Source organism: Poecilia reticulata, chromosome 3, assembly GCF_904066995.2.
Source record: "Poecilia reticulata chromosome 3, P_reticulata-male-v2, whole genome shotgun sequence".
Taxonomy (NCBI): Eukaryota; Metazoa; Chordata; class Actinopteri; order Cyprinodontiformes; family Poeciliidae; genus Poecilia; species Poecilia reticulata.
Window position 1 is genome coordinate 20,580,385 of NC_088832.1, and position 21,373 is coordinate 20,601,757.

The 21,373-nt window shown below is 36.8% G+C and overlaps 1 protein-coding gene across 2 annotated transcripts; it reads left to right on the plus strand.

Moving 5' to 3' along the window:
• Nucleotides 1-1,823: 1,823 nt before the first annotated feature.
• def8 (differentially expressed in FDCP 8 homolog) lies at nucleotides 1,824-20,003 on the plus strand. 2 transcript variants are annotated; one of them, XM_008405460.3, is made up of 12 exons: nucleotides 1,824-1,970; nucleotides 2,673-2,795; nucleotides 6,624-6,718; nucleotides 7,181-7,330; nucleotides 7,652-7,793; nucleotides 8,535-8,699; nucleotides 8,971-9,098; nucleotides 12,426-12,539; nucleotides 15,070-15,150; nucleotides 17,328-17,468; nucleotides 17,601-17,710; nucleotides 18,675-20,003. In XM_008405460.3, the coding sequence occupies exons 2-12, from the start codon at nucleotides 2,687-2,689 to the stop codon at nucleotides 18,760-18,762; spliced, it is 1,323 nt and encodes a 440-aa protein (XP_008403682.2). In that variant the 5' UTR covers nucleotides 1,824-1,970; nucleotides 2,673-2,686; the 3' UTR covers nucleotides 18,763-20,003. The 2 variants fall into 2 exon arrangements, with proteins under 2 accessions (XP_008403682.2, XP_081461332.1); XM_081605206.1 differs by lacking the exons at nucleotides 1,824-1,970; nucleotides 2,673-2,795 and adding an exon at nucleotides 6,289-6,456.
• The last annotated feature ends 1,370 nt before the right edge of the window (nucleotides 20,004-21,373 follow it).

Sequence of the window (21,373 nt, forward strand, 5' to 3'; positions counted from 1 at the left end):
GTGGGGAACGGCATGTTCAGAGTTAGGCAGAATTATGACTTCCTCTTCCTTTCATACAGCACTGCACAGCTTTGTTCGTAGCACAGACCAAATCTCTCCAGTTGCAATAAATACAACAAAAAACTAATGTAATCACAATTAACTTCCATACTGTTAACTTAAATATTTCAAGATCATCAAGAGCGATGTGTACAATGAACAGCGTTTACAGAATAGTTATTATAATGTAAGCTTCTGATTACATTTATTCATAGAGAGTGTTTTTTTGTTGTTGTTGCTGCTCTTAACATATCTTTATTTGTATAAACACTAATTGCTTCTAGAAAAAATATTATGTTAGACCTTTATTGGGCACTATGTGTGAACTTCCACAATGTTTCTTTATCTTTTGTACCATTTCTTAAATCATTTTTATGTTAGCTGATGCTTTCCAGTGCTTGACAAGCCAACAAGTGGTACATTTCACAGTTAATTATGCTTATTTTTATTGTCATTTCGTGTTTAAAGCTTCAACATGACGCCCTCATGATTACTGTTTCTAGGAAACTGCAAACTGGTTCAAGGTAGGGACTTTTTCTCAGGAAAGTCACTGAATAATGTCATTCAACTCTCTTCAAAGAGCCATTGGCTTTTTGTGAAAAATGTTCACACGTTCAAACGATGAATAAAAATCCCTAGGCAGTGTTAACATTTACAAGACAGTCGTTGTTGTACGCAGGTGGTGGGCATGATCAAAGAAGACAAGATAAAATACTTTGCTGCAATTAGACAGTTTGGTAATGCTCTCGTGGTCCAAGTGTCTACTTTCAGGGGGAATTCCCATTTCATAAGTGATGACACGAAAATGAAGATGCCTCTGTGTTTTTCTTTTGGTTTTACAAAGCTGCTCTGTGAACCATTAGACACCAAGCGGTCATGAAGGAACACAGCAGATTGTTTGAAGTAGGGCTGAAATATAAAACAATATCCAAAGCTTTGAAAAATCTCACATAACACTGTTCAATACATCATCTGAAAATGGATTATTGGTCTCTGCTGTCTGTTACACAGCTAAAAAGCAGGTTGTACAAATACCGACTTAAATCTAACATGGCTTTACATCTCAGGATCAAAATGTCTGGTGTATATCTTTAGTTTATAGTCTTTCCATGCCCTCTTTCTTGTTCTTCTAGTTTTATTGTTGTTGTTATTGTTAATATTATTATTAGCAGTAACATAGTAGAAGTTATAATATTGTTATAACTGGAATATTTTTCTGTCTTATTCCAAATTTCTGTTTAATTTAAAAAGTTTAAACTCTTCAATTTAAAAAGCTAATCCTATGTGAGTGCAGGTTTCTTTTTCTTTTTACCAGCAAGTCTTCCCCCTGAGAGACAATCAGAGATTGTTGTCTATTTTATTCTATTTGAGCCTCAATTAAATTTCAAAGTAAATTCAGCAGGATTTTTTTTGCTATTCTAGGATAGGATGAAATGAAGAAACCACTAAACAAATTTCAACTATTTTATTGGAAGGATTGGGAGCTGAAAATGTTAAAACTTCAAAATAAAAGCTTAAACATCACTTTAAACTTAGTTATTGTACTTAAACCAAAGCAGGTACAAAACACTGGAATGGAATGGCTTAATTACCTCCTCCTTGTGTAGATACGTTCTCCAGAGCCTTGCTAATGACCTAATTATTTTTTTAGCTGTGGTGCAACAAAGGCACATCTAAAAGGAGGAGAAATGGAGTTTGACACCGCAATTCACATCAAATGTGCGCAGATGCTCGCTGAAGGATTTTATTCTGAAGGAAACAAACCGGAAGCAGCTGTTGAAACGGAGGTAAATTTTCACGTCGCTGTGTGATGTTGCTGATGACAGGGGCAAAACAACACTCCGAGAGCTGCCCATGTTAACAATATTAGTCGCTACAAAATACGCCTTATCAGCTGCTTGTTGTCTGATGTTAACACAGTGAAGAACGGGGTAAGCTTTTATACATACTCGCTCTTAAATGCGTCAGAATTGGTATCAAAACAACAGAAGACAGAAGAAAACATTGCTTTTTGAGGCTGGTTAGCTCGTTAGCCTTAGCCGGGGTGGTGTTTATTTGCCATTTCATGGTGGTAGGATGGCTGAAACCTGTTGTTTTCAATGCTCAAGGTTATTTTCGGCAGTAATAAGTGAAGTGTTGCGTTAGGTGACCATTCAACGGGAGTCCTGATTGGTTATAATGAGGTGATGAAGCGTCTACTTGCACTGTCTGCAAGCTTTAAGCTGTTTTTAATGATCTGAACTCATGCCTGTTGCAGATTCTGAGAAGAAATAGAGAACACATGCAAATTAGTTCTTGGTATGACAAGCATTGTCTTTGCCATTCATTTTTAGTCATTCCTTCTTTGAGTGAGCTTTTAACAATTTTAACAGACACTTTTAACGGTACCAGACATACAGTTATATGAATCTAAAGCATTCTTACTTGACTCCTTTAGTTTTCTGGATTGTTGAAATCATAATTAGGGTTTAACTGACATGATATTTTCTTAAAAAGCTGAACATTTTCCAATGTACAGTTGGCAAGTGGACACATTAGCTAGCCAGCTTCCATTATAAACTAGTTCTATTAAGATCAAGAAAAGTGAATTTGACTGCCTGTCTATCACCTTGGTTGGTTTTTGTCTGTCTTAGATGTAGCCAATAAAATGGAGTATGATGAGAAACTTGCACATTTCCGTCAAACTCGCCTCAATCCCTTTGATCGTGGAGAAGAGGAAGATCAACCTGAAGGAGGGAAGGCAACTCAGCAACATGGTAAAGAAAATTATTGTTAATTACAGCTGTGTAGAAAAACATAAGTATAAACAAAATATATAATTGAGACAATTATATATTTTGTCTCAAAATATATAATTGAGACAAATTATATATTTGTCTCAATTATATATTGAGACAAATATATAATTGTCTCAATAATATATTGAGACAATTATTATTGTCTCAATTATATATACAGTATAATGTTATACTGTTAACATTATAAGAGAAATATTAACAGTTTTTTTTCTTCTGGTAAAGATAGGGATGTAATTACAGTTTAACACCAAAAACTAGAGATGTGCCGATCAGGTTTTTTCCTTCCGATTCCGATCACCCATGAGGGCCGATCACCGATACCGATCACCGATACCGATCACTGATACCGATCACATAATTATTATTTTTTAAATCATAAACACTACCGGTTACGTTATGTGGAAAAAGAAACCATGAATTCACCTTAATTTAGACAAAAACTTGTTTTTAATAACTTTTTTCAAGAAAAAAACAAAATAGGCATTGTGCAAAGTGTACTGCTATCAGTAATACTATCTTTAACAGACTGAAACTATGAGGCTCTGAAGAGGCTAATAATGCAAAAGGTCCAAATAACCTCTCAACATTGCCAAAAATTCAAGTATAAAACTTAACATTCAGAGGCAAATACAGGTTCCATTACAATAAACAATCCTGAGTTACTGAATGAAAACTTCCTGATAGCATGGCGGCTAGCTGATTACTGCTAGTTCTGACTGGTTGTTTCTGACTGAGCGAAGTAATTATGCAGAACAGGGAGGAGGCAGAGAGATTGATTATTTTTTTAGAGATTATCTGTCTCATGTTAGGACAGCGAAAATTTTAAAACTTATGTAAAATGTATTTTTTTAGGTTAGATGCTGCAGTTTTAAGCAGAGGTTCGGTGTGAGAGTCACTACCAGGTGGAGCAGAAGCGGCGCTCCGTCTGTGAAATATGTAGCGCGTAGCAGCGGTTCAACAGCGAGAGCAGAAACACATCGCAGCTCGAAGACTTAAATAATTTTGTGGGTTATTTGTTTAGCTTTCTGACCGTCATGCTAATCCGGGTGAGTGTTTGTAGCTGTGCCCTGCTTTACCTGCTGTCTGATCCTCCATATGTCTTTTTTTACTGCAGTGAGCCTCGATGTAGCCAAACTCCGTCAAGTATGGCATTGTTTTTATGTCGTATTAGCTTCGTCGTGTTGATGCATTTTGACCTGCTTCACCCCACATACTTCAATTTTCCGCCGCAACACGCAAACTTCCCCATTCACTCAGTGCATTATAGTTCCACATAGCTTAGGATTTGTTGCTGCGCGTTTTCGCAGAGTGAAGGAAAGAGGAGACCAGCTGCACAGGCAGGCTGAGAAATGAGAAGAAGGTGATTGGTTTGTGTGATCGGCAACAAGAGACTGTGATCGGCGATCACCGATCATACACTGTTTCACGGAAATCGGCCGATTATTATCGGTAGCCGATCGATCGGCACACCTCTACCAAAAACCTTTCTTGTTTTACTCATCACTTACTGGGATACAGATTTGGACTGCATGGTTTGTCTGCTTATCATGCATCATCTTATTTTCTTCAAGAATTCTCCAGTTATTTTTAATGCTGTAAAAAAACAATGTGGAGACTGCCCTAGTCAAGGTGTTCAACGATATCCATATAAACACAGACTGTGGAAGAACCACAGTCTTAAATAAATAAAATACAGATGTCCAACAGAACCTGCACTGAGGTTCTGTCGGACCTCAGTGCAGCTTTTGACACCGTTGATCATGGCATGTTACTGAATTGACTGAAGAGTTGATTCAGAAACTCATCCATGCGTTTATCTTTAGTCGCATCAATTAGTGCAGCAGCGTCTTTACAGGTAGGCCAAAAAAAAATCAATCCTGCAGCTGATCCAGAACGCTGCTGCTCGCGTTCTGACTAAAACCAGGAAGTTGGAGCACACCAGTTTTACAGTTCCTACACTGACTCCCTGTGGCTCAGAGAATCGACTTTAAAATACTGCTGTTAGTTTACAAATCACTGAATGGCTTAGTACCACAATACATCTGCTGCTGTTGTATCATCCTTCCAGACCCCTCAGGTCTTCTGCTTCTGCTCTGCATCCCCAGAACCAGAACCAAACATGGAGAAGCAGCATTCAGCTTCTATGCACCTCAAATCTGGAACGAACTTCCAGAAAAACATCTGAAACACTGAGCTCCCTTAAATCTAGACTACAAAGCCACCTGGTTAGAGTTGCGTTTGAAACCTAATCATGAAACAATCAATCTGATGTGCAAAATGTAATATTGTTCACTGTGTGTTCTATAACTTTGTATTTTTGTAATGTAAAGCACTTTGAAATGTTTTGTTGCTGAAAGGTGCAATATATAAATTAAATTTGATTGAATGTAGACTAAAAACTTCCCCAAATCTGGTCTATAATTGAATGGAGAGATAAAATACTCACCACAAATATTGTCTTTTTACTTTTAGAAATTTTATACATTTAAGTCTTATTTATATTTTTGTTATGGGATATCTTTTTCTGTGTTCATGGGCTTTTCCGTCATCTGCTTTTTTTTGTTACCGTCACTTCCTTGCAAATGACGTTTGCAAGGAAGTGTAAACTTCCTTACATCTGGTGCAGGACTTTCCTTCTTAAAACCCACTTTTAAGAAATGGTTGAACATAATGAAACTGTTTTAATGTCAGTCAAATACTTGCAAAAAAAAAAAAGCCAAATGAACTCTTGTGACCAACTCCAGGGCTATAAAACAAGAAGTGGGAAATGCTGTAGCTAAACCAGAACAAATGAGAAGCAAAAGTGTAAGCAGGAAATCAGTAACACTTCCTTTATTGTTGGATTTGGGAGCACAAGCAAAGCTTCTCAAACACTTTATCCGCTCTGATTCTGTTATTGCAAGTGATTCGACACTCAGGCTAAAGATGTTTTGCTCTGAAGTGTACACAGGTAAAGGCTACATTTTTCTGCATTGTTTTCAGTTTTAAGTCAAATAAATATGATAGATATTAATATAGATTACCTTAGCAAAAAAAATGTTAAATATATTTTTAGTTGTTTTAGTTATGTTTATTCTTCTTGGACTAACCAGTTTCTTTTCCATATTGATTTAACGCCGCTTTTACAAAAATGTATCATTTTGTTCTATTAGATTTTGATGTAGTTTTATGTCTTTTCTCATTAAAATTACCAAAAAATGCAATAACTGCTAGGATTTACAAGTGGTTTGTATTTTTGTAAAGCAAATGTGGTTACTCAGTGTGCATGTTTGCCGTAGTGTAAGGCCTCTTATCTGGATTTATATGGTGTTGCTAGGCACCGGCTCGTAAATAGGAAGCATTTAGAAACTAAACGGACTGCTGCTTTTATTTACGTTTGAAAAAAAATAATAATAATTTTGGTGTCAAATTTTCAACTTTAAAATTTTATCAGAAAGCAACATGATTATAACGTACAGCTTAGTTGCTGACATAATGCACAACTTGGTAAAAAAAAAAAGGTGCCAGTTGCAGAATTTGTGGTAATAAAAACAAAAGTGTATGTAAAACAAAAACTGACAGCAGAATGAATTAAACTTCAGAGTTCATTTACTCAGCTGATCTACTTTTTTTATGACAGGTGATCACATGTCCTTTTAAACAGCTTGGTTACACATTATTGGACGGTTTAAAGCAGTTCTCAGTTTGTTCCTCTGCTTGTGATTCTCCTGTGTGTGGAGGCAGTATGGAGGACTGAGTATCCAGTGTTTAACTTAACTTTTTAAAGTTGTGATTCTGTGTTTTCAGAAGCAAGCTCTGAGCTGCTTTCTGGGACCAAAACCCACAGTTCTGATCGCACCATGGACCTCGGCCTAGCTGAGGACCATTTTTCCAGACCTGTGGTGAGTTTTAAATGTTTTTCTGTACCAGTTGGAAAGTAAAATGTGTAAACTGGCCAGGATCAGTGCATCCCTGTTTCTGTTTTGTTGCTGAAGCTGTGCTTTGCTTTGCTTTTATCACCTGAACACAATGAAGGTGTTAAACTGCTGAAATCCTTAGTTTAAGAAATGTCTTGGAGCACTGAAAATTATCATAAATGGATGTAGGATAAAAAGATTGACCAAAATCAAATGTTTATTTTTTGACAATTGTAATATATTTTTGCTTGATCTATTTAATTAAACAGAACATCTTACATAATATGACTTTTATTCCAACCTGCAGTTATGATACATAGTTGCTGAAAGGACATCAACCAAAATGGCTGTTGCTGAGATTCAATAAAACTACTGCAAAGAAGAAACACTTCCATCTTAAATGAATGTTTTTTGTTGTTGTTGTTTTTTTTAATGGTGATGTTTCAGGGTTCCTTTGTGGCTTCGGACATTGAACAGCTGAAACTGGCCATAGAAGAATGTAAGAAGCTGATCTTGGAGCTGCCGGAGCATTCGGAGAGACAAAAAGACACTGTGGTCAAACTGATCCATCTGCGACTTAAACTGCAGGAACTTAAGGTTGGAACTGAGACGAAGACACAACACTAATGTTTGTTTTTTTTAATGCTGCTTCAGGAGGATGGATGATGTGTTCCTCTGTTTTATTTTTCTAATTGAGTAACTTTTTTTTTTTTCTTCTAAATATTCCTGACAAATCTGAGTGGCACACTGGGAATTATCCTGAACTAACAGAATTGCACTTCAGGTCGTAGCGAAGGTTGATTACACAAATGAATCATTATTTTTGAATTAAACTGGCACAGGTTTTTGATGCACATCCACAAACCCAACCACATTATCTCAAAATCTGAGTCTCATGTTTGCTGTTTTCCTCTAAAGGACCCGGAGGAAGATGAGCCTAATCTGAGAGTCATACTGGAGCACCGCTTTTCAAAAGAGAAGAGTAAGAGCGTGAAGCAGACCTGTGACAAGTGCAGCACCATCATTTGGGGTCTAATCCAGACCTGGTACACCTGCACAGGTAAGACACAGTATACACCGATGCAGCACTGCAGGGTGTGTTAGTGCAGAAAACTAAAAAACGCCACACAACATGTAGAAAGGAACAAGGCGTTTGTCTTTCACATTGCAGGACTTAATTGGGCCCTGGAGTTTTACCCTGCAGTTATAATAGTTGAACTCATACATTTGATATGAACTGCTAATGAAACTTTTTGCAGTGTTTATTCATGAACTAATTTTTCAAGTTTAGAATAGAATAATTTGCGTTTCACCACAACTTTCACGCAGATGTGCATTTTTCTGATTACATCGTCACACAGATTGAGCTATCTTTGTTTTGTCTGGATGATTAAATTTTTCCACCTGAGAGATAAATTAACAACATAAAGGGATTATTTTACTCGAAGATTATTAAAAATCCCACTAACATTGCCTTTGTTTCTGTTCATAATACTTTATTGTTGCTAATTTTTTGAAGGTAAGTTTATGAGTCTAAATGAAGAAATGAAACGAACAGTTCAGCTCTGACTTGGCTAGAGGGGAAGCTGAAGAGAATCTCAGTTTGTCTATGTGAAGAAGGTTTCTTTCAGGTTCTTGTTACTTCATAAATATCACAGTTTGAAGTCACAAGGAAACTTTTTTAACACTTACAAAAGCTTTCTCAAAAGCACATTCGAGATAAAATCAATCTTTGTCTGAGTAAGTAAAAGTATTTCTTCTTTGCTTTTCGTAGCATGCAATTGTGTTTTCCTTGTTTCAGGATGCTATTACCGTTGCCATAGCAAGTGCATGATCCAGATCACGAAGCCCTGCGTCCGGTCAAAGGTGAGCCACCAGTCGGAGTATGAACTAAGCATCTGCCCAGAAATAGGACTGGATCGACAAGACTACCGCTGTGCAGAGTGCCGCATTCCTGTCTCACTGAGTGAGTACAAATGAGATGGAAAGTTGTCCAAATCTGCCATTAATTCATTGTGAGGTTTTGAATTCATTCCTTAAAATTTGACTAAAATAAGAATGGGGAACCCATAAAGTGTAATTCTGTTGAGAAATGTGTAGGAGTCTCCCTCCCCTACCGTACGTATAATCCTAAATCTCCGAAAGAACAACATGCAGCCATGATGCTGTTTGCTGCATGATGCAGTTGCTCTACATTTACAGCAGCTTGACTGTAATGCGTCATGTTTATGTTTCAGGAGGCGTTCCCAGCGAGGCCAGGCAATGTGATTACACAGGCCAGTATTACTGCAGCACGTGCCACTGGAACGACACGGCTATCATTCCAGCTCGGGTCATCCACAACTGGGAGTTTGAGCCTCGCAAGGTATCATCAGCAGGCCTGCGATTAAAAGTTGATGCACCAAAGTATGAGCTTGTTGGAAATGAGTCCAGAGGCAGGACGTACTGTATATCATACTCATTTGCTGTTATTTGCAGACCTTAGAAAACTGAAAAAAACAGACATTCAAAATAATTGCATGATTTCAAACCATTTTACAATCATGTTTCTGCATCTTTCATGGTTTAATTCAGTTTATTTTCTATTTTCTTGTTGAGAGAAATGGCGATAAATAAGCTTCATGGTCTTTTTAATATGTTAGATTATGGGGATATTTTCTCAGCAACTCAATTAACTACTAAACCATAGTTAACGGTAAATCATGTTTTCTTTATATATATATAAAGAAAACATGTCATATATATATATGACATTCTCTGTGGGTCCAAAGAGCTGCTTTGGACGCATAGAGTTACTGATTGTAGATCTGATCACCTGCTGCCACCTCAGATCCTAACGCTGTCTAATCAGTCTCGAGACCTTTTTCAGATTAGTCTTAATGATCAGTGGTTTTCTTATGGGTAGACTAGCGGTTCTCAACGTGGGCGGTACCGCCCCCCAGGGGGGAGTTCAGAGGACGGCAGGGGGCGCTGGAGGACATTTTTACAAAAGGGGGGCGCTGGGATGCCTTTGGGGGGCGTTTGGTCGAAGGTAAACTTTACACCTTAAATGCACAACAATACCAGTTTAGACTTTGAGCAACTTGGTGAAACTGTATCGTGTAACATTAAACCATGCTTGGCTGCAACTGTATCGATAGCAGCTCTTCTTCTATTCAGTGTTTGTTAGCTTCTGTTAGCTTCTAGGTGCAGCTCCGTTCTCCTGCTACTGGTATTTAAAATCACGATACCCTCACTGTGTATCCCTCTGAAAAATGAAACCATTTAAATAAAGAAATAAAGAAATCCCTCCATGGGTGATACCACGATAGACAGCGTTAATTTTATAGCATTAACACGGCGCTGTAAGTGGTCCAGTGTGAAACGGGGGTGATGGAACAACACAGCACTTTTAAATTTCAATAATCAGAATGCAGAAATTGTTTCTGTTGTTTTAAAAGGTTTATGTCAGTCTGCCTTTTCCCCATCGATACGCTTCCCGACCGCCCTGCACCTTAGGGGCTTAAAAAAAAGACCTGCACATTGCACAAAACTCTGAAACAGGAGAAGCGGGACATAAAACGGAGCGACGAACTAGATTGAATTATGGCATAAACAGAGAATCCAACGCTGAACAGTGAAAAATCAACACATGATGTAAGCATATACGATTAGGCGGCGCAGAGGTGATGAGTGAATATTACTGATGGTCAATAACGATAAAAATAATCTAGCAACAGGAAAGAAACTAAAGTGGACATAGCAATAAACCAAGAGAGATAATATAATCAAAAGAAACTAAATGGAAATTAATAAGAACAAAATGCAAGAATAAACTAAGAACTAAAGTAAATACAGAGGAATAAACTGGTATGGCAAGACCTTCGAGCAATAATTAATACAGAGGACTGTATGGCAGAATAAACAGACACTATTCCAGATAAAAGGTAAATAATATTGTTGAAGTGCCATGGTTTGTGAGACCACATCTAGTATGAGAATAAATATATCTTACAGACCATAACAGTAAAGAACCGATCACTTATTTATTTTTTAATTAGATTGATATATTATTTCTTCAATATTATTTTTCATGTCAGTGTTAATGTCATAGCTGATGACTCCATGACACTTTCAATTTGACTTATTAGGATTGATTAAGAACCAGATTTTCTTTGTAATTCTTCCAGTAAAACTATTATCTATAAATCAATAGACAGTCTATATAAATATATAATCCATGTTCTGTCTCATATTGTATGGCAGTATTATTTATTCAAAATAATACTTACTGAAGAGCCTCCAGTTACAGTGTAAACTCCTGAGTCCTTCACCAGCAGCTGTACTCCTGAATCCAGAACTTTGTTTTCCACTGAAAGCTCTGGTTTGCACAAAAAATGCCATGTGGGTGAAATTTATGGATGATACTCTGATGTCCCATTCTCCTGAAGGCAGCACAGAGCTGCACCACCAGAAACACAGAAACACTGAAAGAGAAGAGCTATATAATGTAGTTACAGTTCTATCCATGTTTAATGTTGCAGAGCTCAGTCGTTTTGCAAATAGTTCAAAGTTTAAACTGACATGTTGTACATCTTTATCTGGTCATTTGTGGAATATTTAACAACTAGAAAATGGCACAAATAAGAATATTTTTTCCACTCTGATTGGCTGCGGTTAGGCCTACCAATTGTAACTTGAATGTTCATTGCATTTTTCATAGACACCTGTGAAAATAATTTCTATTCCCATGACTTTTTTGTTATCTGGGAAATTATTTTTGATGATAAAACCATCAAAAATAATGCTTGTTTCTACAAGCATAAAAATCTAAACATCTACAATAGGGATAGTAATATTAATGATAAAATAATAGTCAGTGCAAAGTAGCCTGCAAATTCTTTGGTGGGGGGCGGTGAGGGACCTGGATAATGGCTGGGGGGCGTTGGCCTGAAAAAGTTGAGAAACACTGGGCTAGACAGTGGTTTAATGCCACATCCATGAGATTTCTTTGCATTGTACATGTGGAAATGCTCTTACTTTAAAAACAGAACAGAACTGCAAGTTTTGCATTTTGTTCATGGTGTGATTTCACCAAAGTGATTGTTAAACCGGGCTGCACAGTGGCACAGTTGGTAGAGCTGTTGCCTTGCAGCAAGAAGGTTCTGGGTTCGATTCCCAGCCTGGGGACTTTCTGCATGGAGTTTGCATGTTCTCCCTGTGCGTGCGTGGGTTTTCTCTGGGTACTCCGGTTTCCTCCCACAGTCCAAAAACATGACTGTCAGGTTAATTGGCCTCTCCAAATTGCCCCTAGGTGTGAGTGTGTGTGCATGGTTGTGTGTCCTGTGTGTCTCTGTGTTGCCCTGCGACAGACTGGCGACCTGTCCAGGGTGTACCCCGCCTCTCGCCCGAAACGTTGGCTGGAGATGGGCATCAGCACCCCTCCCGACCCCACTGAGGGAAAAAGGGTGCAAGAAAATGGATGGATGGATGGATTGTTAAACCACAACCAATCAAGATTTTTGTTTTTGACCACTTTTCTTCCTCAGAAAAGTGGTCAAACCTCAGATTGCTTAAAAAAGGCACTGCGACACTATTCTAATTTTTTTGGGAAGTGAGTGCTGGATATAGAATAATAATAATAAGAAGAAAGGTACATCTTTGTTTCTTGGGTAAAAGTATCTTTCCTGAGAGGATATTTTCTCTGTTTCAGGTTTGTCGTTCCTCCATGCGTTACTTGACTCTCATGATGCCTCGACCTGTGCTGAAGATGAAAGAAATCAACCCACTGCTGTTCAACTTTGTGGAGGAACTGGTTGAGATCAGGGTGAGGAAATTGATTTATTTCCCTCTAAAAATGTTAAATTTCACTTTAACTTCACAATTTTAGGGTCATGTATAAAGTTTTATCCTGGTAGCTCATTTAAACCCTTGTTTTGTTGGACTGCTGCTCTCAAACCAGCACGGTGATACCTAAAAGTACATTAGAAAACTCAAATTAAATGTGACCCAGTGCTGAACCACAGCTTAAATTGCTTTATATTTTTAAACCTTCCTAATTGGAGCCTGCCATAGCAGAGCATAGAAGATCTGCTGCTAAGAGAAGAGAAGTGCTACAAAGAAAACATCAGATTTTTACTATTGCAAAATTTACCAACTGTAAAGTTCTTGTGTCTAAGCAGATAAACAGTATTTCAAAGTGGCTTATGTTTTTTAAACAATAATTAATTTGGTGTTAAGAGATGAGGGGTTTTTTTCTGGTAACAAACTGCCACGAAGTATAAATCAGATTAAAATTTTTCTGTTGAATATCTGTTTTATAATATATTCACCACCAATGACAAAAAAAACAAAAAACATTTTCACTTCTCTGAGAAATTCACCAACAGCACAATTCTTGTTAAGTAGTGTAATGATGAATAGTATTTCAAAAGAGCTGAAGAAATCTTACGTTTTTTGAACAATAACAATATTTGTTGTTGGTCTGTTGCTAAGAGACGAATGTGTTTTCTGGTAACCAAGTGCTGCAAAATAGACATCAGATTTTAAATTTTGCAACATTTACCAACTGTAAATTTCTTGTTTCTTAGCAGATAAGCAGTATTTCAAAAGGGATTATGCTTTATAAACAAAAATTAATTTGGTAGTAGGAGATTAGCTTTTTTTTTTCTGGTAATGAACTGCCAGGAAGTATAAATCTGAATTTTACATTTTCATTGAATATCTGTTTTATAAAGTATTCACTACCAATTAAGTAGTAAATAGTGTAAGATAAATGGTATTTCAAAATAGCAGAAGAAATCTTATGTTTTTTGAACAATAACTATTTGTTGTCAGTCTGTTGCTAAGAGATGAGAGCATTTTCTGGTAACCAAGTGCAATAAAGTAAACATCAGATTTTTACTTTTGCAAATTTACCAACTGTAAATTCTTGTTTCTTAGCAGATAAACACCATTTCAAAAGAGCTTGTTTCATAAGCAATAATTTTTCTTTTTACTAATTTGTTAAGGGATGAGTGTTTTTTTCTAGTAACAAAAGTATGTTTTTATCTTTTTTTTTTCCCAAAATCTCTTTCTTACTGTTCAATGTCACATGCTGTTTTTATTTTGTTTTTTAATTATGTAAAGCACATTGAAATGCCTTGCTACTGAAATGTGCTATACAAATAAAATTTGATTGATTGATTGATAGTAACGAACTGCCATGAAGTATAAATCAGAATTTTAAATTTTCATTGAATATCTGTTTTATAAAGTATTTACCACCAATGACAAAAAAAAAATTACATTTTCATTTTTCTGAAAAATTCACCTACTGCACAATTCTTAAGTAGTAAGTAATGTAAGATAAATGGTATTTCAAAATAGCAGAAGAAATCTTGTGTTTTTTGAACAATAATATTTGTTGTCAGTCTGTTGCTAAGAGATGAGTGCATTTTCTGGTAACCAAGTGCTACAAAGTAAACACCAGATTTTTACTTTTGCAAATTAACCAACTGTAAATTTCTTGTTTCTTAGCAGACAGACACCATTTCAAAAGAGCTTATGTTTCATAGGCAATAATTTTTCTTTTTATTAATTTGTTGTTAAGGGATGAGCGTTTTTTTTTCTAGTAACAAAAGTATGTTTTTATCTTTTTTTTTTCCTAAAATCTTTCTCTTTCTTACTGTTTATTCAATGTCACATGCTGTTTTTATTTTGTTTTTAATTATGTGAAGCACCTTGAAATGCCTTGCTGCTGAAATGTGCTATACAAATAAAATTTGATTGACAGTAACGAACTGCCACAAAGTATAAATCAGATTTTTACATGGTTTTTAGCTATTTATTTATTAGCCACGTTCAGCACACTGAATGGAGGAAGTCAATGTAAGACAACATGCTAGTGATACCCCACATGCCACTGGCAGCATTTATGCTAACGTTAGCATTTTGGCTAATTTTAGCTTGTACACTAATTTTAACATGCTTGTGACTCTCCACGTGTTTGAGTACATTGTATCTTATTTTTCATTGATGCTAATTTTTAGCATCAGAACACGGGGTTCCAACCGACACTTTAATTTTAATAAACTTCTCTTTAATACTGTTGCTGTTACCGACTGATTTAATGAGTTTTATTTTATATTTAAGTAAAACGGAGAGAACTGTTCTTAACACTTCAATACTCTTGAGTGATATGTAACAAAATGGCTTCCGTTAAAGATTTTTGTCTCATTAATATTTTGGTTCTTAATTTTTTTTACAGCTGCTGATAATTATGATGAGAAAAAAACAATTTTTTTTTATTGAGGTTGGCGATCTCATGCTGGGAGTTCCAACATTTATTTTTGTATGCGTCTGCTTTGGATTCACAGAAACTTCGCCATGATATCCTCTTGATGAAACCTTATTTCATTACCTGCAAGGAGGCGATGGAGGCTCGGCTGCTGCTGCAGGTCAGTAACTATTTGAGTTATCAACTTGACAAACATCAAAATGACTTAGCAGCGTTCTTATTAATCTGTAAAACAGAATGAAACATTTTCCCTCTTGTGGTGAAATTGTGCACTACCAGCATCTAGGGCAGTGTTTCTCAACCTTTTTCGGGCGAGCGCCCTCCTAGCCCTAATCCAGGTCCCTCACCGCCCCCCACCAAAGAATTTGTAGGTTACTTTGCACTGACAATTATTTTATTATTAATATTACTATCATTATTGTAGATGTTTTGAATCGGCGCACCGATAATGTTTTCCCGTACACTCCGCGCCCCTTACGCTCCTTCACCTCGCGCACATAACGGGGTAAATGTAGCGAGTTTGCCCTAAACGTATCGGCGTCTGGAGGAGGGGTTGGAGGGAGGCGAACGTATGTTCTATGCTCCTTCGTGGGGGGCGCCGATTATGTTTCGCATCCACCTGAATAATGTGTAGTTACGCCCCTGCCCATGGCACTTCAACAATATTTTTACCTTTATCTGGAAATTGTGTCTGTTTATTCTTACCATACAGTCTCTGTATTAATTATTGCTCGAAAGGTCTTGCCATACCAGTTTATTCCTCCGTATTTACTTAGTTTCTTAGTTTATTCTTGCATTTTGTTCTCATTCATTTCCATTTAGTTTCATTTGATTAGTTTTATCCTCTCGGTTTATTGCTATGTCCACTTTAGTTTCTTTCCTGTTGCTAAATTTATTTTATCGTTTATTGACCATCAGTAATTTTCACTCATCACCTGCTGCGCCTCCTAATCGTCATGTGTTTCACATCATGTGTTGATTTTTCACTGTTCAGCGTCGGATTCTCTGTTTTTATGCCATAATTCACATCTAGTTCGTCACTCCGTTTTATGTCCCGCTTCTCCTGTTTCAGAGTTTTGCGGAATGTGCGCAGCGTTTTTTTTTTATTTTGTTTTTTTAACTCCCTAAGTGCAGGGCGGTTGGGAAACATGTAGATGGGGAAAAGGCAGACTGACATGAACCTTTTACAACAATGGAAACAATTTCTGCATTCTGATTATTGAAATTTAAAAGTGCTGTGTTGTTCTATTACCCCCCTTTTCATACCGGACCACTTACAGCACCGTGTTAACGCTATAAAATGAACGCTCTCTATAGAGGTATCACCCATGGAGGGATTTCTTTATTTAAATGGGTTCATTTTTCAGATTGATACAAAGTGAGGGTATCGTGATTTTAGTAGTTACATGTTTATAAGAGCGATTTTCTGTTGTCCTTCCATGGAAGCGGGCAGCTTTCAAATGGAAATAAAACACTTTTTAATATAAATTGCTGCTTTGACATGATCACAGAACTGCCAAAACATATGTAGCCTACATAAATACCAGACAAAGTGAATCACAGCAGCGTCATCAGCAGGTGTAACACTGAACTGATGCGGAGCGGAGCTGCGCCATGAAGCTACAAACACTGAATAGAAGAAGAGCTGCCATTGATACAGTTGCAGCCAAGCATGGTTTAATGTTACACAATACAGTTTTACCAAGTTGCTCAAAGTCTAAACTGGCATTGTTGTGGATTTAAGATGTAAAGTTTACCTTCGACCAAACGCCCCCCAAAAGTATCCCAGCGCCCCCATTTTGTAAAAATGTCCGCCAGCGCCGCCTGCCGTCCTCCGAACGCCCCCTGGAGGGCGGTACCGCCCACGTTGAGAACCGCTAATCTAGGGGGTAGTGTTTAATATAGTCTCTCAAATGTTAAGCATTTTAATTTCAACAATCCCCTTCGGATTTTTTTGATTGTTGTTTTATGGTTAGTATTTGCTTTGGTTATATAGAAGCTCATAGATTTAAATCATATTAATTCTACTCTGTTATGTCCATGAACACATTATTATTGGGCTACTATCCTGTTAAAGATAAATCATTACAGAATAATAAATCACCACTTTTGCTATTAGAGCACCAAAACAGAAGTTTCTTTGTTCAGGAGAAGTTCTGAGAAGCCTAGAAATAAAAACTTTAAACATGTCGGAACATTTTAATTATCTGTTTCCTAATTTATAATTCACCCGTTTCCTTCAAAGTTGAGTGTTGCTGCGTTCAAGTTGCCTGCACAGGTTTTAGGCTGCACTGCTCTGGTTTTGCTTCATATTTCCTTTGCGTTTTTGCTCCACAGTTGCAGGATCGCCAGCACTTTGTTGAAAACGACGACATGTACTCACTACAGGATTTGATTGACATCTCCACTGGGAGGCTGAGCTGCTCCCTCACTGAGATCCACACAACATTTGCCAAGCACATCAAGCTAGACTGCGAGGTGAGCCCAGTTCACTTAAAGTTATTAAGCTTCCCATTCGCACATTAGCTACGGGAACAGTAAAAAATATCATTCATTAATTGACTAAACTTGATACCACTCTTGTTCTGCTCCTGTGTTGTGCTTGTCTAGCGTTGTCAGGCCAAAGGCTTTGTCTGTGAGCTTTGTAAGGAGGGAGACGTCTTGTTTCCGTTTGACAGTCACACCTCGGTGTGCCACGAGTGTTCTGCCGTCTTCCACAGGTGAGGAGCCACCAACCTTTTAAACTGAATTAGACTGAAATATCTCAACTTTGAAAGCTGAAATTGTAGACGTAAGGAAATATCGAGCAGAGCAGAGCAGGGCAAGTTAATCCGACTGTGTTTGTCAGTCTGATTAACTTCCTTTATTTCCTCAATGGGTTAAACCACATCTCAAACTCAAGGCCCGAGGGCCAAAATCGTCCCTCTGGATTCTAGAAGGAAGAATAAAAAAAATAACATTCAAGATGACAGTTGTGTTCTTAAAGATGATTTTATCAATTTAATTTCAAGAAGTATTTTTTGAATTCAGAGACAGCTTTTCATTAATACCTTAACCGTTTGTGAATGGGCAGTTTTATTATTAAATTCTCCCACAACCGGACGGTTTGAGGACATTTGTGATCTTGATGTGGCTCGAAATGAAAATGGGTTTGACCGTACATTCTTATTTGACTGTACGTATTGCAATAGTAAGCCAATAAATCTGACCTGACCTGCCCCAAATTTTGGGTTGGATTTGGCTCAGACCATACATCTAAACTCTACCCACGTAGAAGGAAGATAATTTTTACACCTTTTATTTAGGATCTCTTTCTTTGAGTCATGGTACTGGGAATGAGCTCGAATTCATGCGGACAATACAGACACAGCTATTGCTTTGACCACCGAGGGATCAGATGACCACTAAAAGACCCGTCCTCCTGCACCACAAAATGCCTCATGGGAAACGGTCGTAAGCCTTAAGCCGATGCATAAAACGCATGTAGGCCGGAGAAGCAAACTCAACTGACCCTCTCACCACTTTTACGAGTTTAAAGAAACAAATCAAGTATCTGTATTATTTGCAGTTGCTGAATCATTCTTCTAGTTAAGAAAGCAACTGTGTAACTTGTCTATATTGTGTGTGTGTGTGTGTGTGTGTGTGTGTGTGTGTGTGTGTGTGTGTGCGTGTGTGTGTGTTTAGAGACTGCTACTATGACCACTCTACCACCTGTCCACGATGTGCTCGAATGACTGACCGCCAACAGGATGAGGTGGAAGAAGACAAATGAGCTCAACTCCAGGAAGAAGCACAAGATGTTTTTTTAACATGTTGACTCTTAGTCTCTCCTAGTCGGACCAAACTAGCTTCCCGTCTTGGTCTATGTATGTTTGACTTGTTTTGTTTTTGCCTTTTTCTCTTCTGTGCACTACAATGTGAAACGGGGAACTAAAACATTTAGAACCTGGTGTACAGAGCGCTCTTGTGCGTCTGAGGTGATCCGGTGTCCCTGTTGGAATATTTGTGAACATGGCTGCTGGTGTAAGTTTACATTTCAGTTCCCTTTAGAACAATTTCTTGACATCAGTCGAAGATGACGCCAGAAAAAACTATGTATTAATTTTTTTGCAGCTAAAGTAAGGCCCTTTAATAAAATGTTTTGATGTATTAAGTTCCAATTCCCTGCTTTCAATTACAAGATGGAAAAATGTTAGCCATCATAAATATACTACTCATCTTCTTGTTTTGTGAGTTTAATTTTTTTTTCCATATAAAAGTAAAATTGTGTGCTCAATATCGATTATTGTAGCAAAACTAAACAGAAAAATACGGATTTGAATTCTGTTCCAATTCTGCAGGTTCTTTCAGAATATCTTCTTTTTTTTTCAAATCAAACCCTAATAATCTGTTTTAAATAGTTTATGAAGTCTTTATATAAACACAACTACAGGGCAAACAGCAATATTTATTTGAATCATTCAGTTTGCATTTATTCTCATATCTCTGACTTTCTATCAATAAGTTAGTAGTGGAATAAACTTTAAATCTTATAATTTTATTAGATTAAAAAAGTCATTATAACAATACTCTGAATCTGCACTAACAGGTTAACTGAAGCATGCCTCTGCAGCACAGTTTGGACTAACGGAGTTAATTGCGCTTCTGTTATTTAAATCTGAACTCATTCGTACATTCAGGATGTAGCTAATTGCTGGGATGATCAGCTGCTGCAAACATTTTAATGTCATTGTGTTGATGGTTTCAGTCTTATGCTATTGAGAACAAGTTTTGTGTAGACACGATGAGTTTATTAGGTGGCAATTTTGTTAAAGTGACCATTTGAACAAAGTATTTGTTTTAAAATATCAATGTTTTGGATGTGTTATTTTTTTCAGCAGCATGAAGTACTGTAAATATATAGTTGTTTTTTTTATTTTTGACCTTAATGACCATACATGCTGTTGGTAAAATCAATGCCTTGTTGTAAGACGACTGATCAGTGCATGGAATAAATAAACTTCCTGACTAATGTTTTGAAATGTTTCTTCAGTATTTCAACATAATCTTGTCAGAAAGAAAATGCCATCTGCTTCGTGAAGTGCACCAGTAAAAAACCCATTGTATGATGCTGGAAAAGGCACATTTATTCAAATATGGTAAAGATGAGAAGTTTTTTTAGATTGCACATCACCATAAGTGCACTGCATCCACATGGCTGTAGCAGCATTCTTTAATGTTTCACGTTTCTAAAGATTTTGTCAAGACAGCTGAAACATGGAACAGTTTCAAATATCCATAAATTTTGACTTAAAATCTTCAAAAGTCTCGGAAAGCTGAGGATGAAAAGCTATTTTGTTTTTCAGCACATTCAAGCATACATCCAAATCAGTCAAAAAATGGTTTTGTGTCAGGAAAGTTGAAGTTTTTGTATTGGCTTAGTCAGATTCCATAACTAAATGTTGTGAGATCACAAGGAGAGGGCTGCGGATGAAAGATGTCCCTTTGGAGATGCTTTGCACGGTGGAGTGGACGAATATTAGAGCCATTTACTGACATGCTGAACATCTTATTCTGCTACATACACCTTTTTATACACACACAGACCATGCACATGGATAAAAGAGGAACTTGGAAGTCATGGCACATTGACTGTTTTTGCTTTTTAATTTTTCTAAGACGAATGGACCATGAAAAAAAAAAATTATGTATATGGACTACTGCATAAGTTGATGTTTAAATTAATAAATTTTTGTTGATACAAAAACATTGAAGAAATAGAGCTGCTAATGTTAATATTAATCTTGTATTTGGTAATGGCCATTTATGCAGATATTAGATATAATTCTTGTATATGAATTAGGGGCCGGGATGTTGTGACCATTTATGTAAAGTTTGCAATTTGCAATTTCTACTAATTTAGTTTTCCATTTTGGGAAGTTAGAATTTATTTAAGTTAGTTTAGATCCAAAATCTGTAATTAAGTTGTATATTTCAATTTATTAGATTATGTTGGTAATTGGTAACTCCCATTAATTTGAGTAATTAAAAACACACCGGGTGCTTGGTGGAGGCATTGTTTTGCAAATGTTTGGCGTGTGGCCGGTAGGTTTGTTGTAAATGATTTTTTTTACCACTTTTTCCATACTTGAAACGTCACATTAGTTTACTTTCATTTTTGGCTAACTTGTAGGACATTTTTGTCCTACGACTTCATTTCATTTCATTTTTGGCTGATGAAACGCCAAAAATGAAAACAATATTATTTTCCAATATAAGATCAAAATGGTCCCACACTGCGGAAACATTTCCTTTGAAGCTGCTCCATAGTAAATGTAAAAGAATGTAAAATGTAAAATGCAATGTAAAAGATCAAGAATTTGTTTGGCAACTGCTTTTCACAG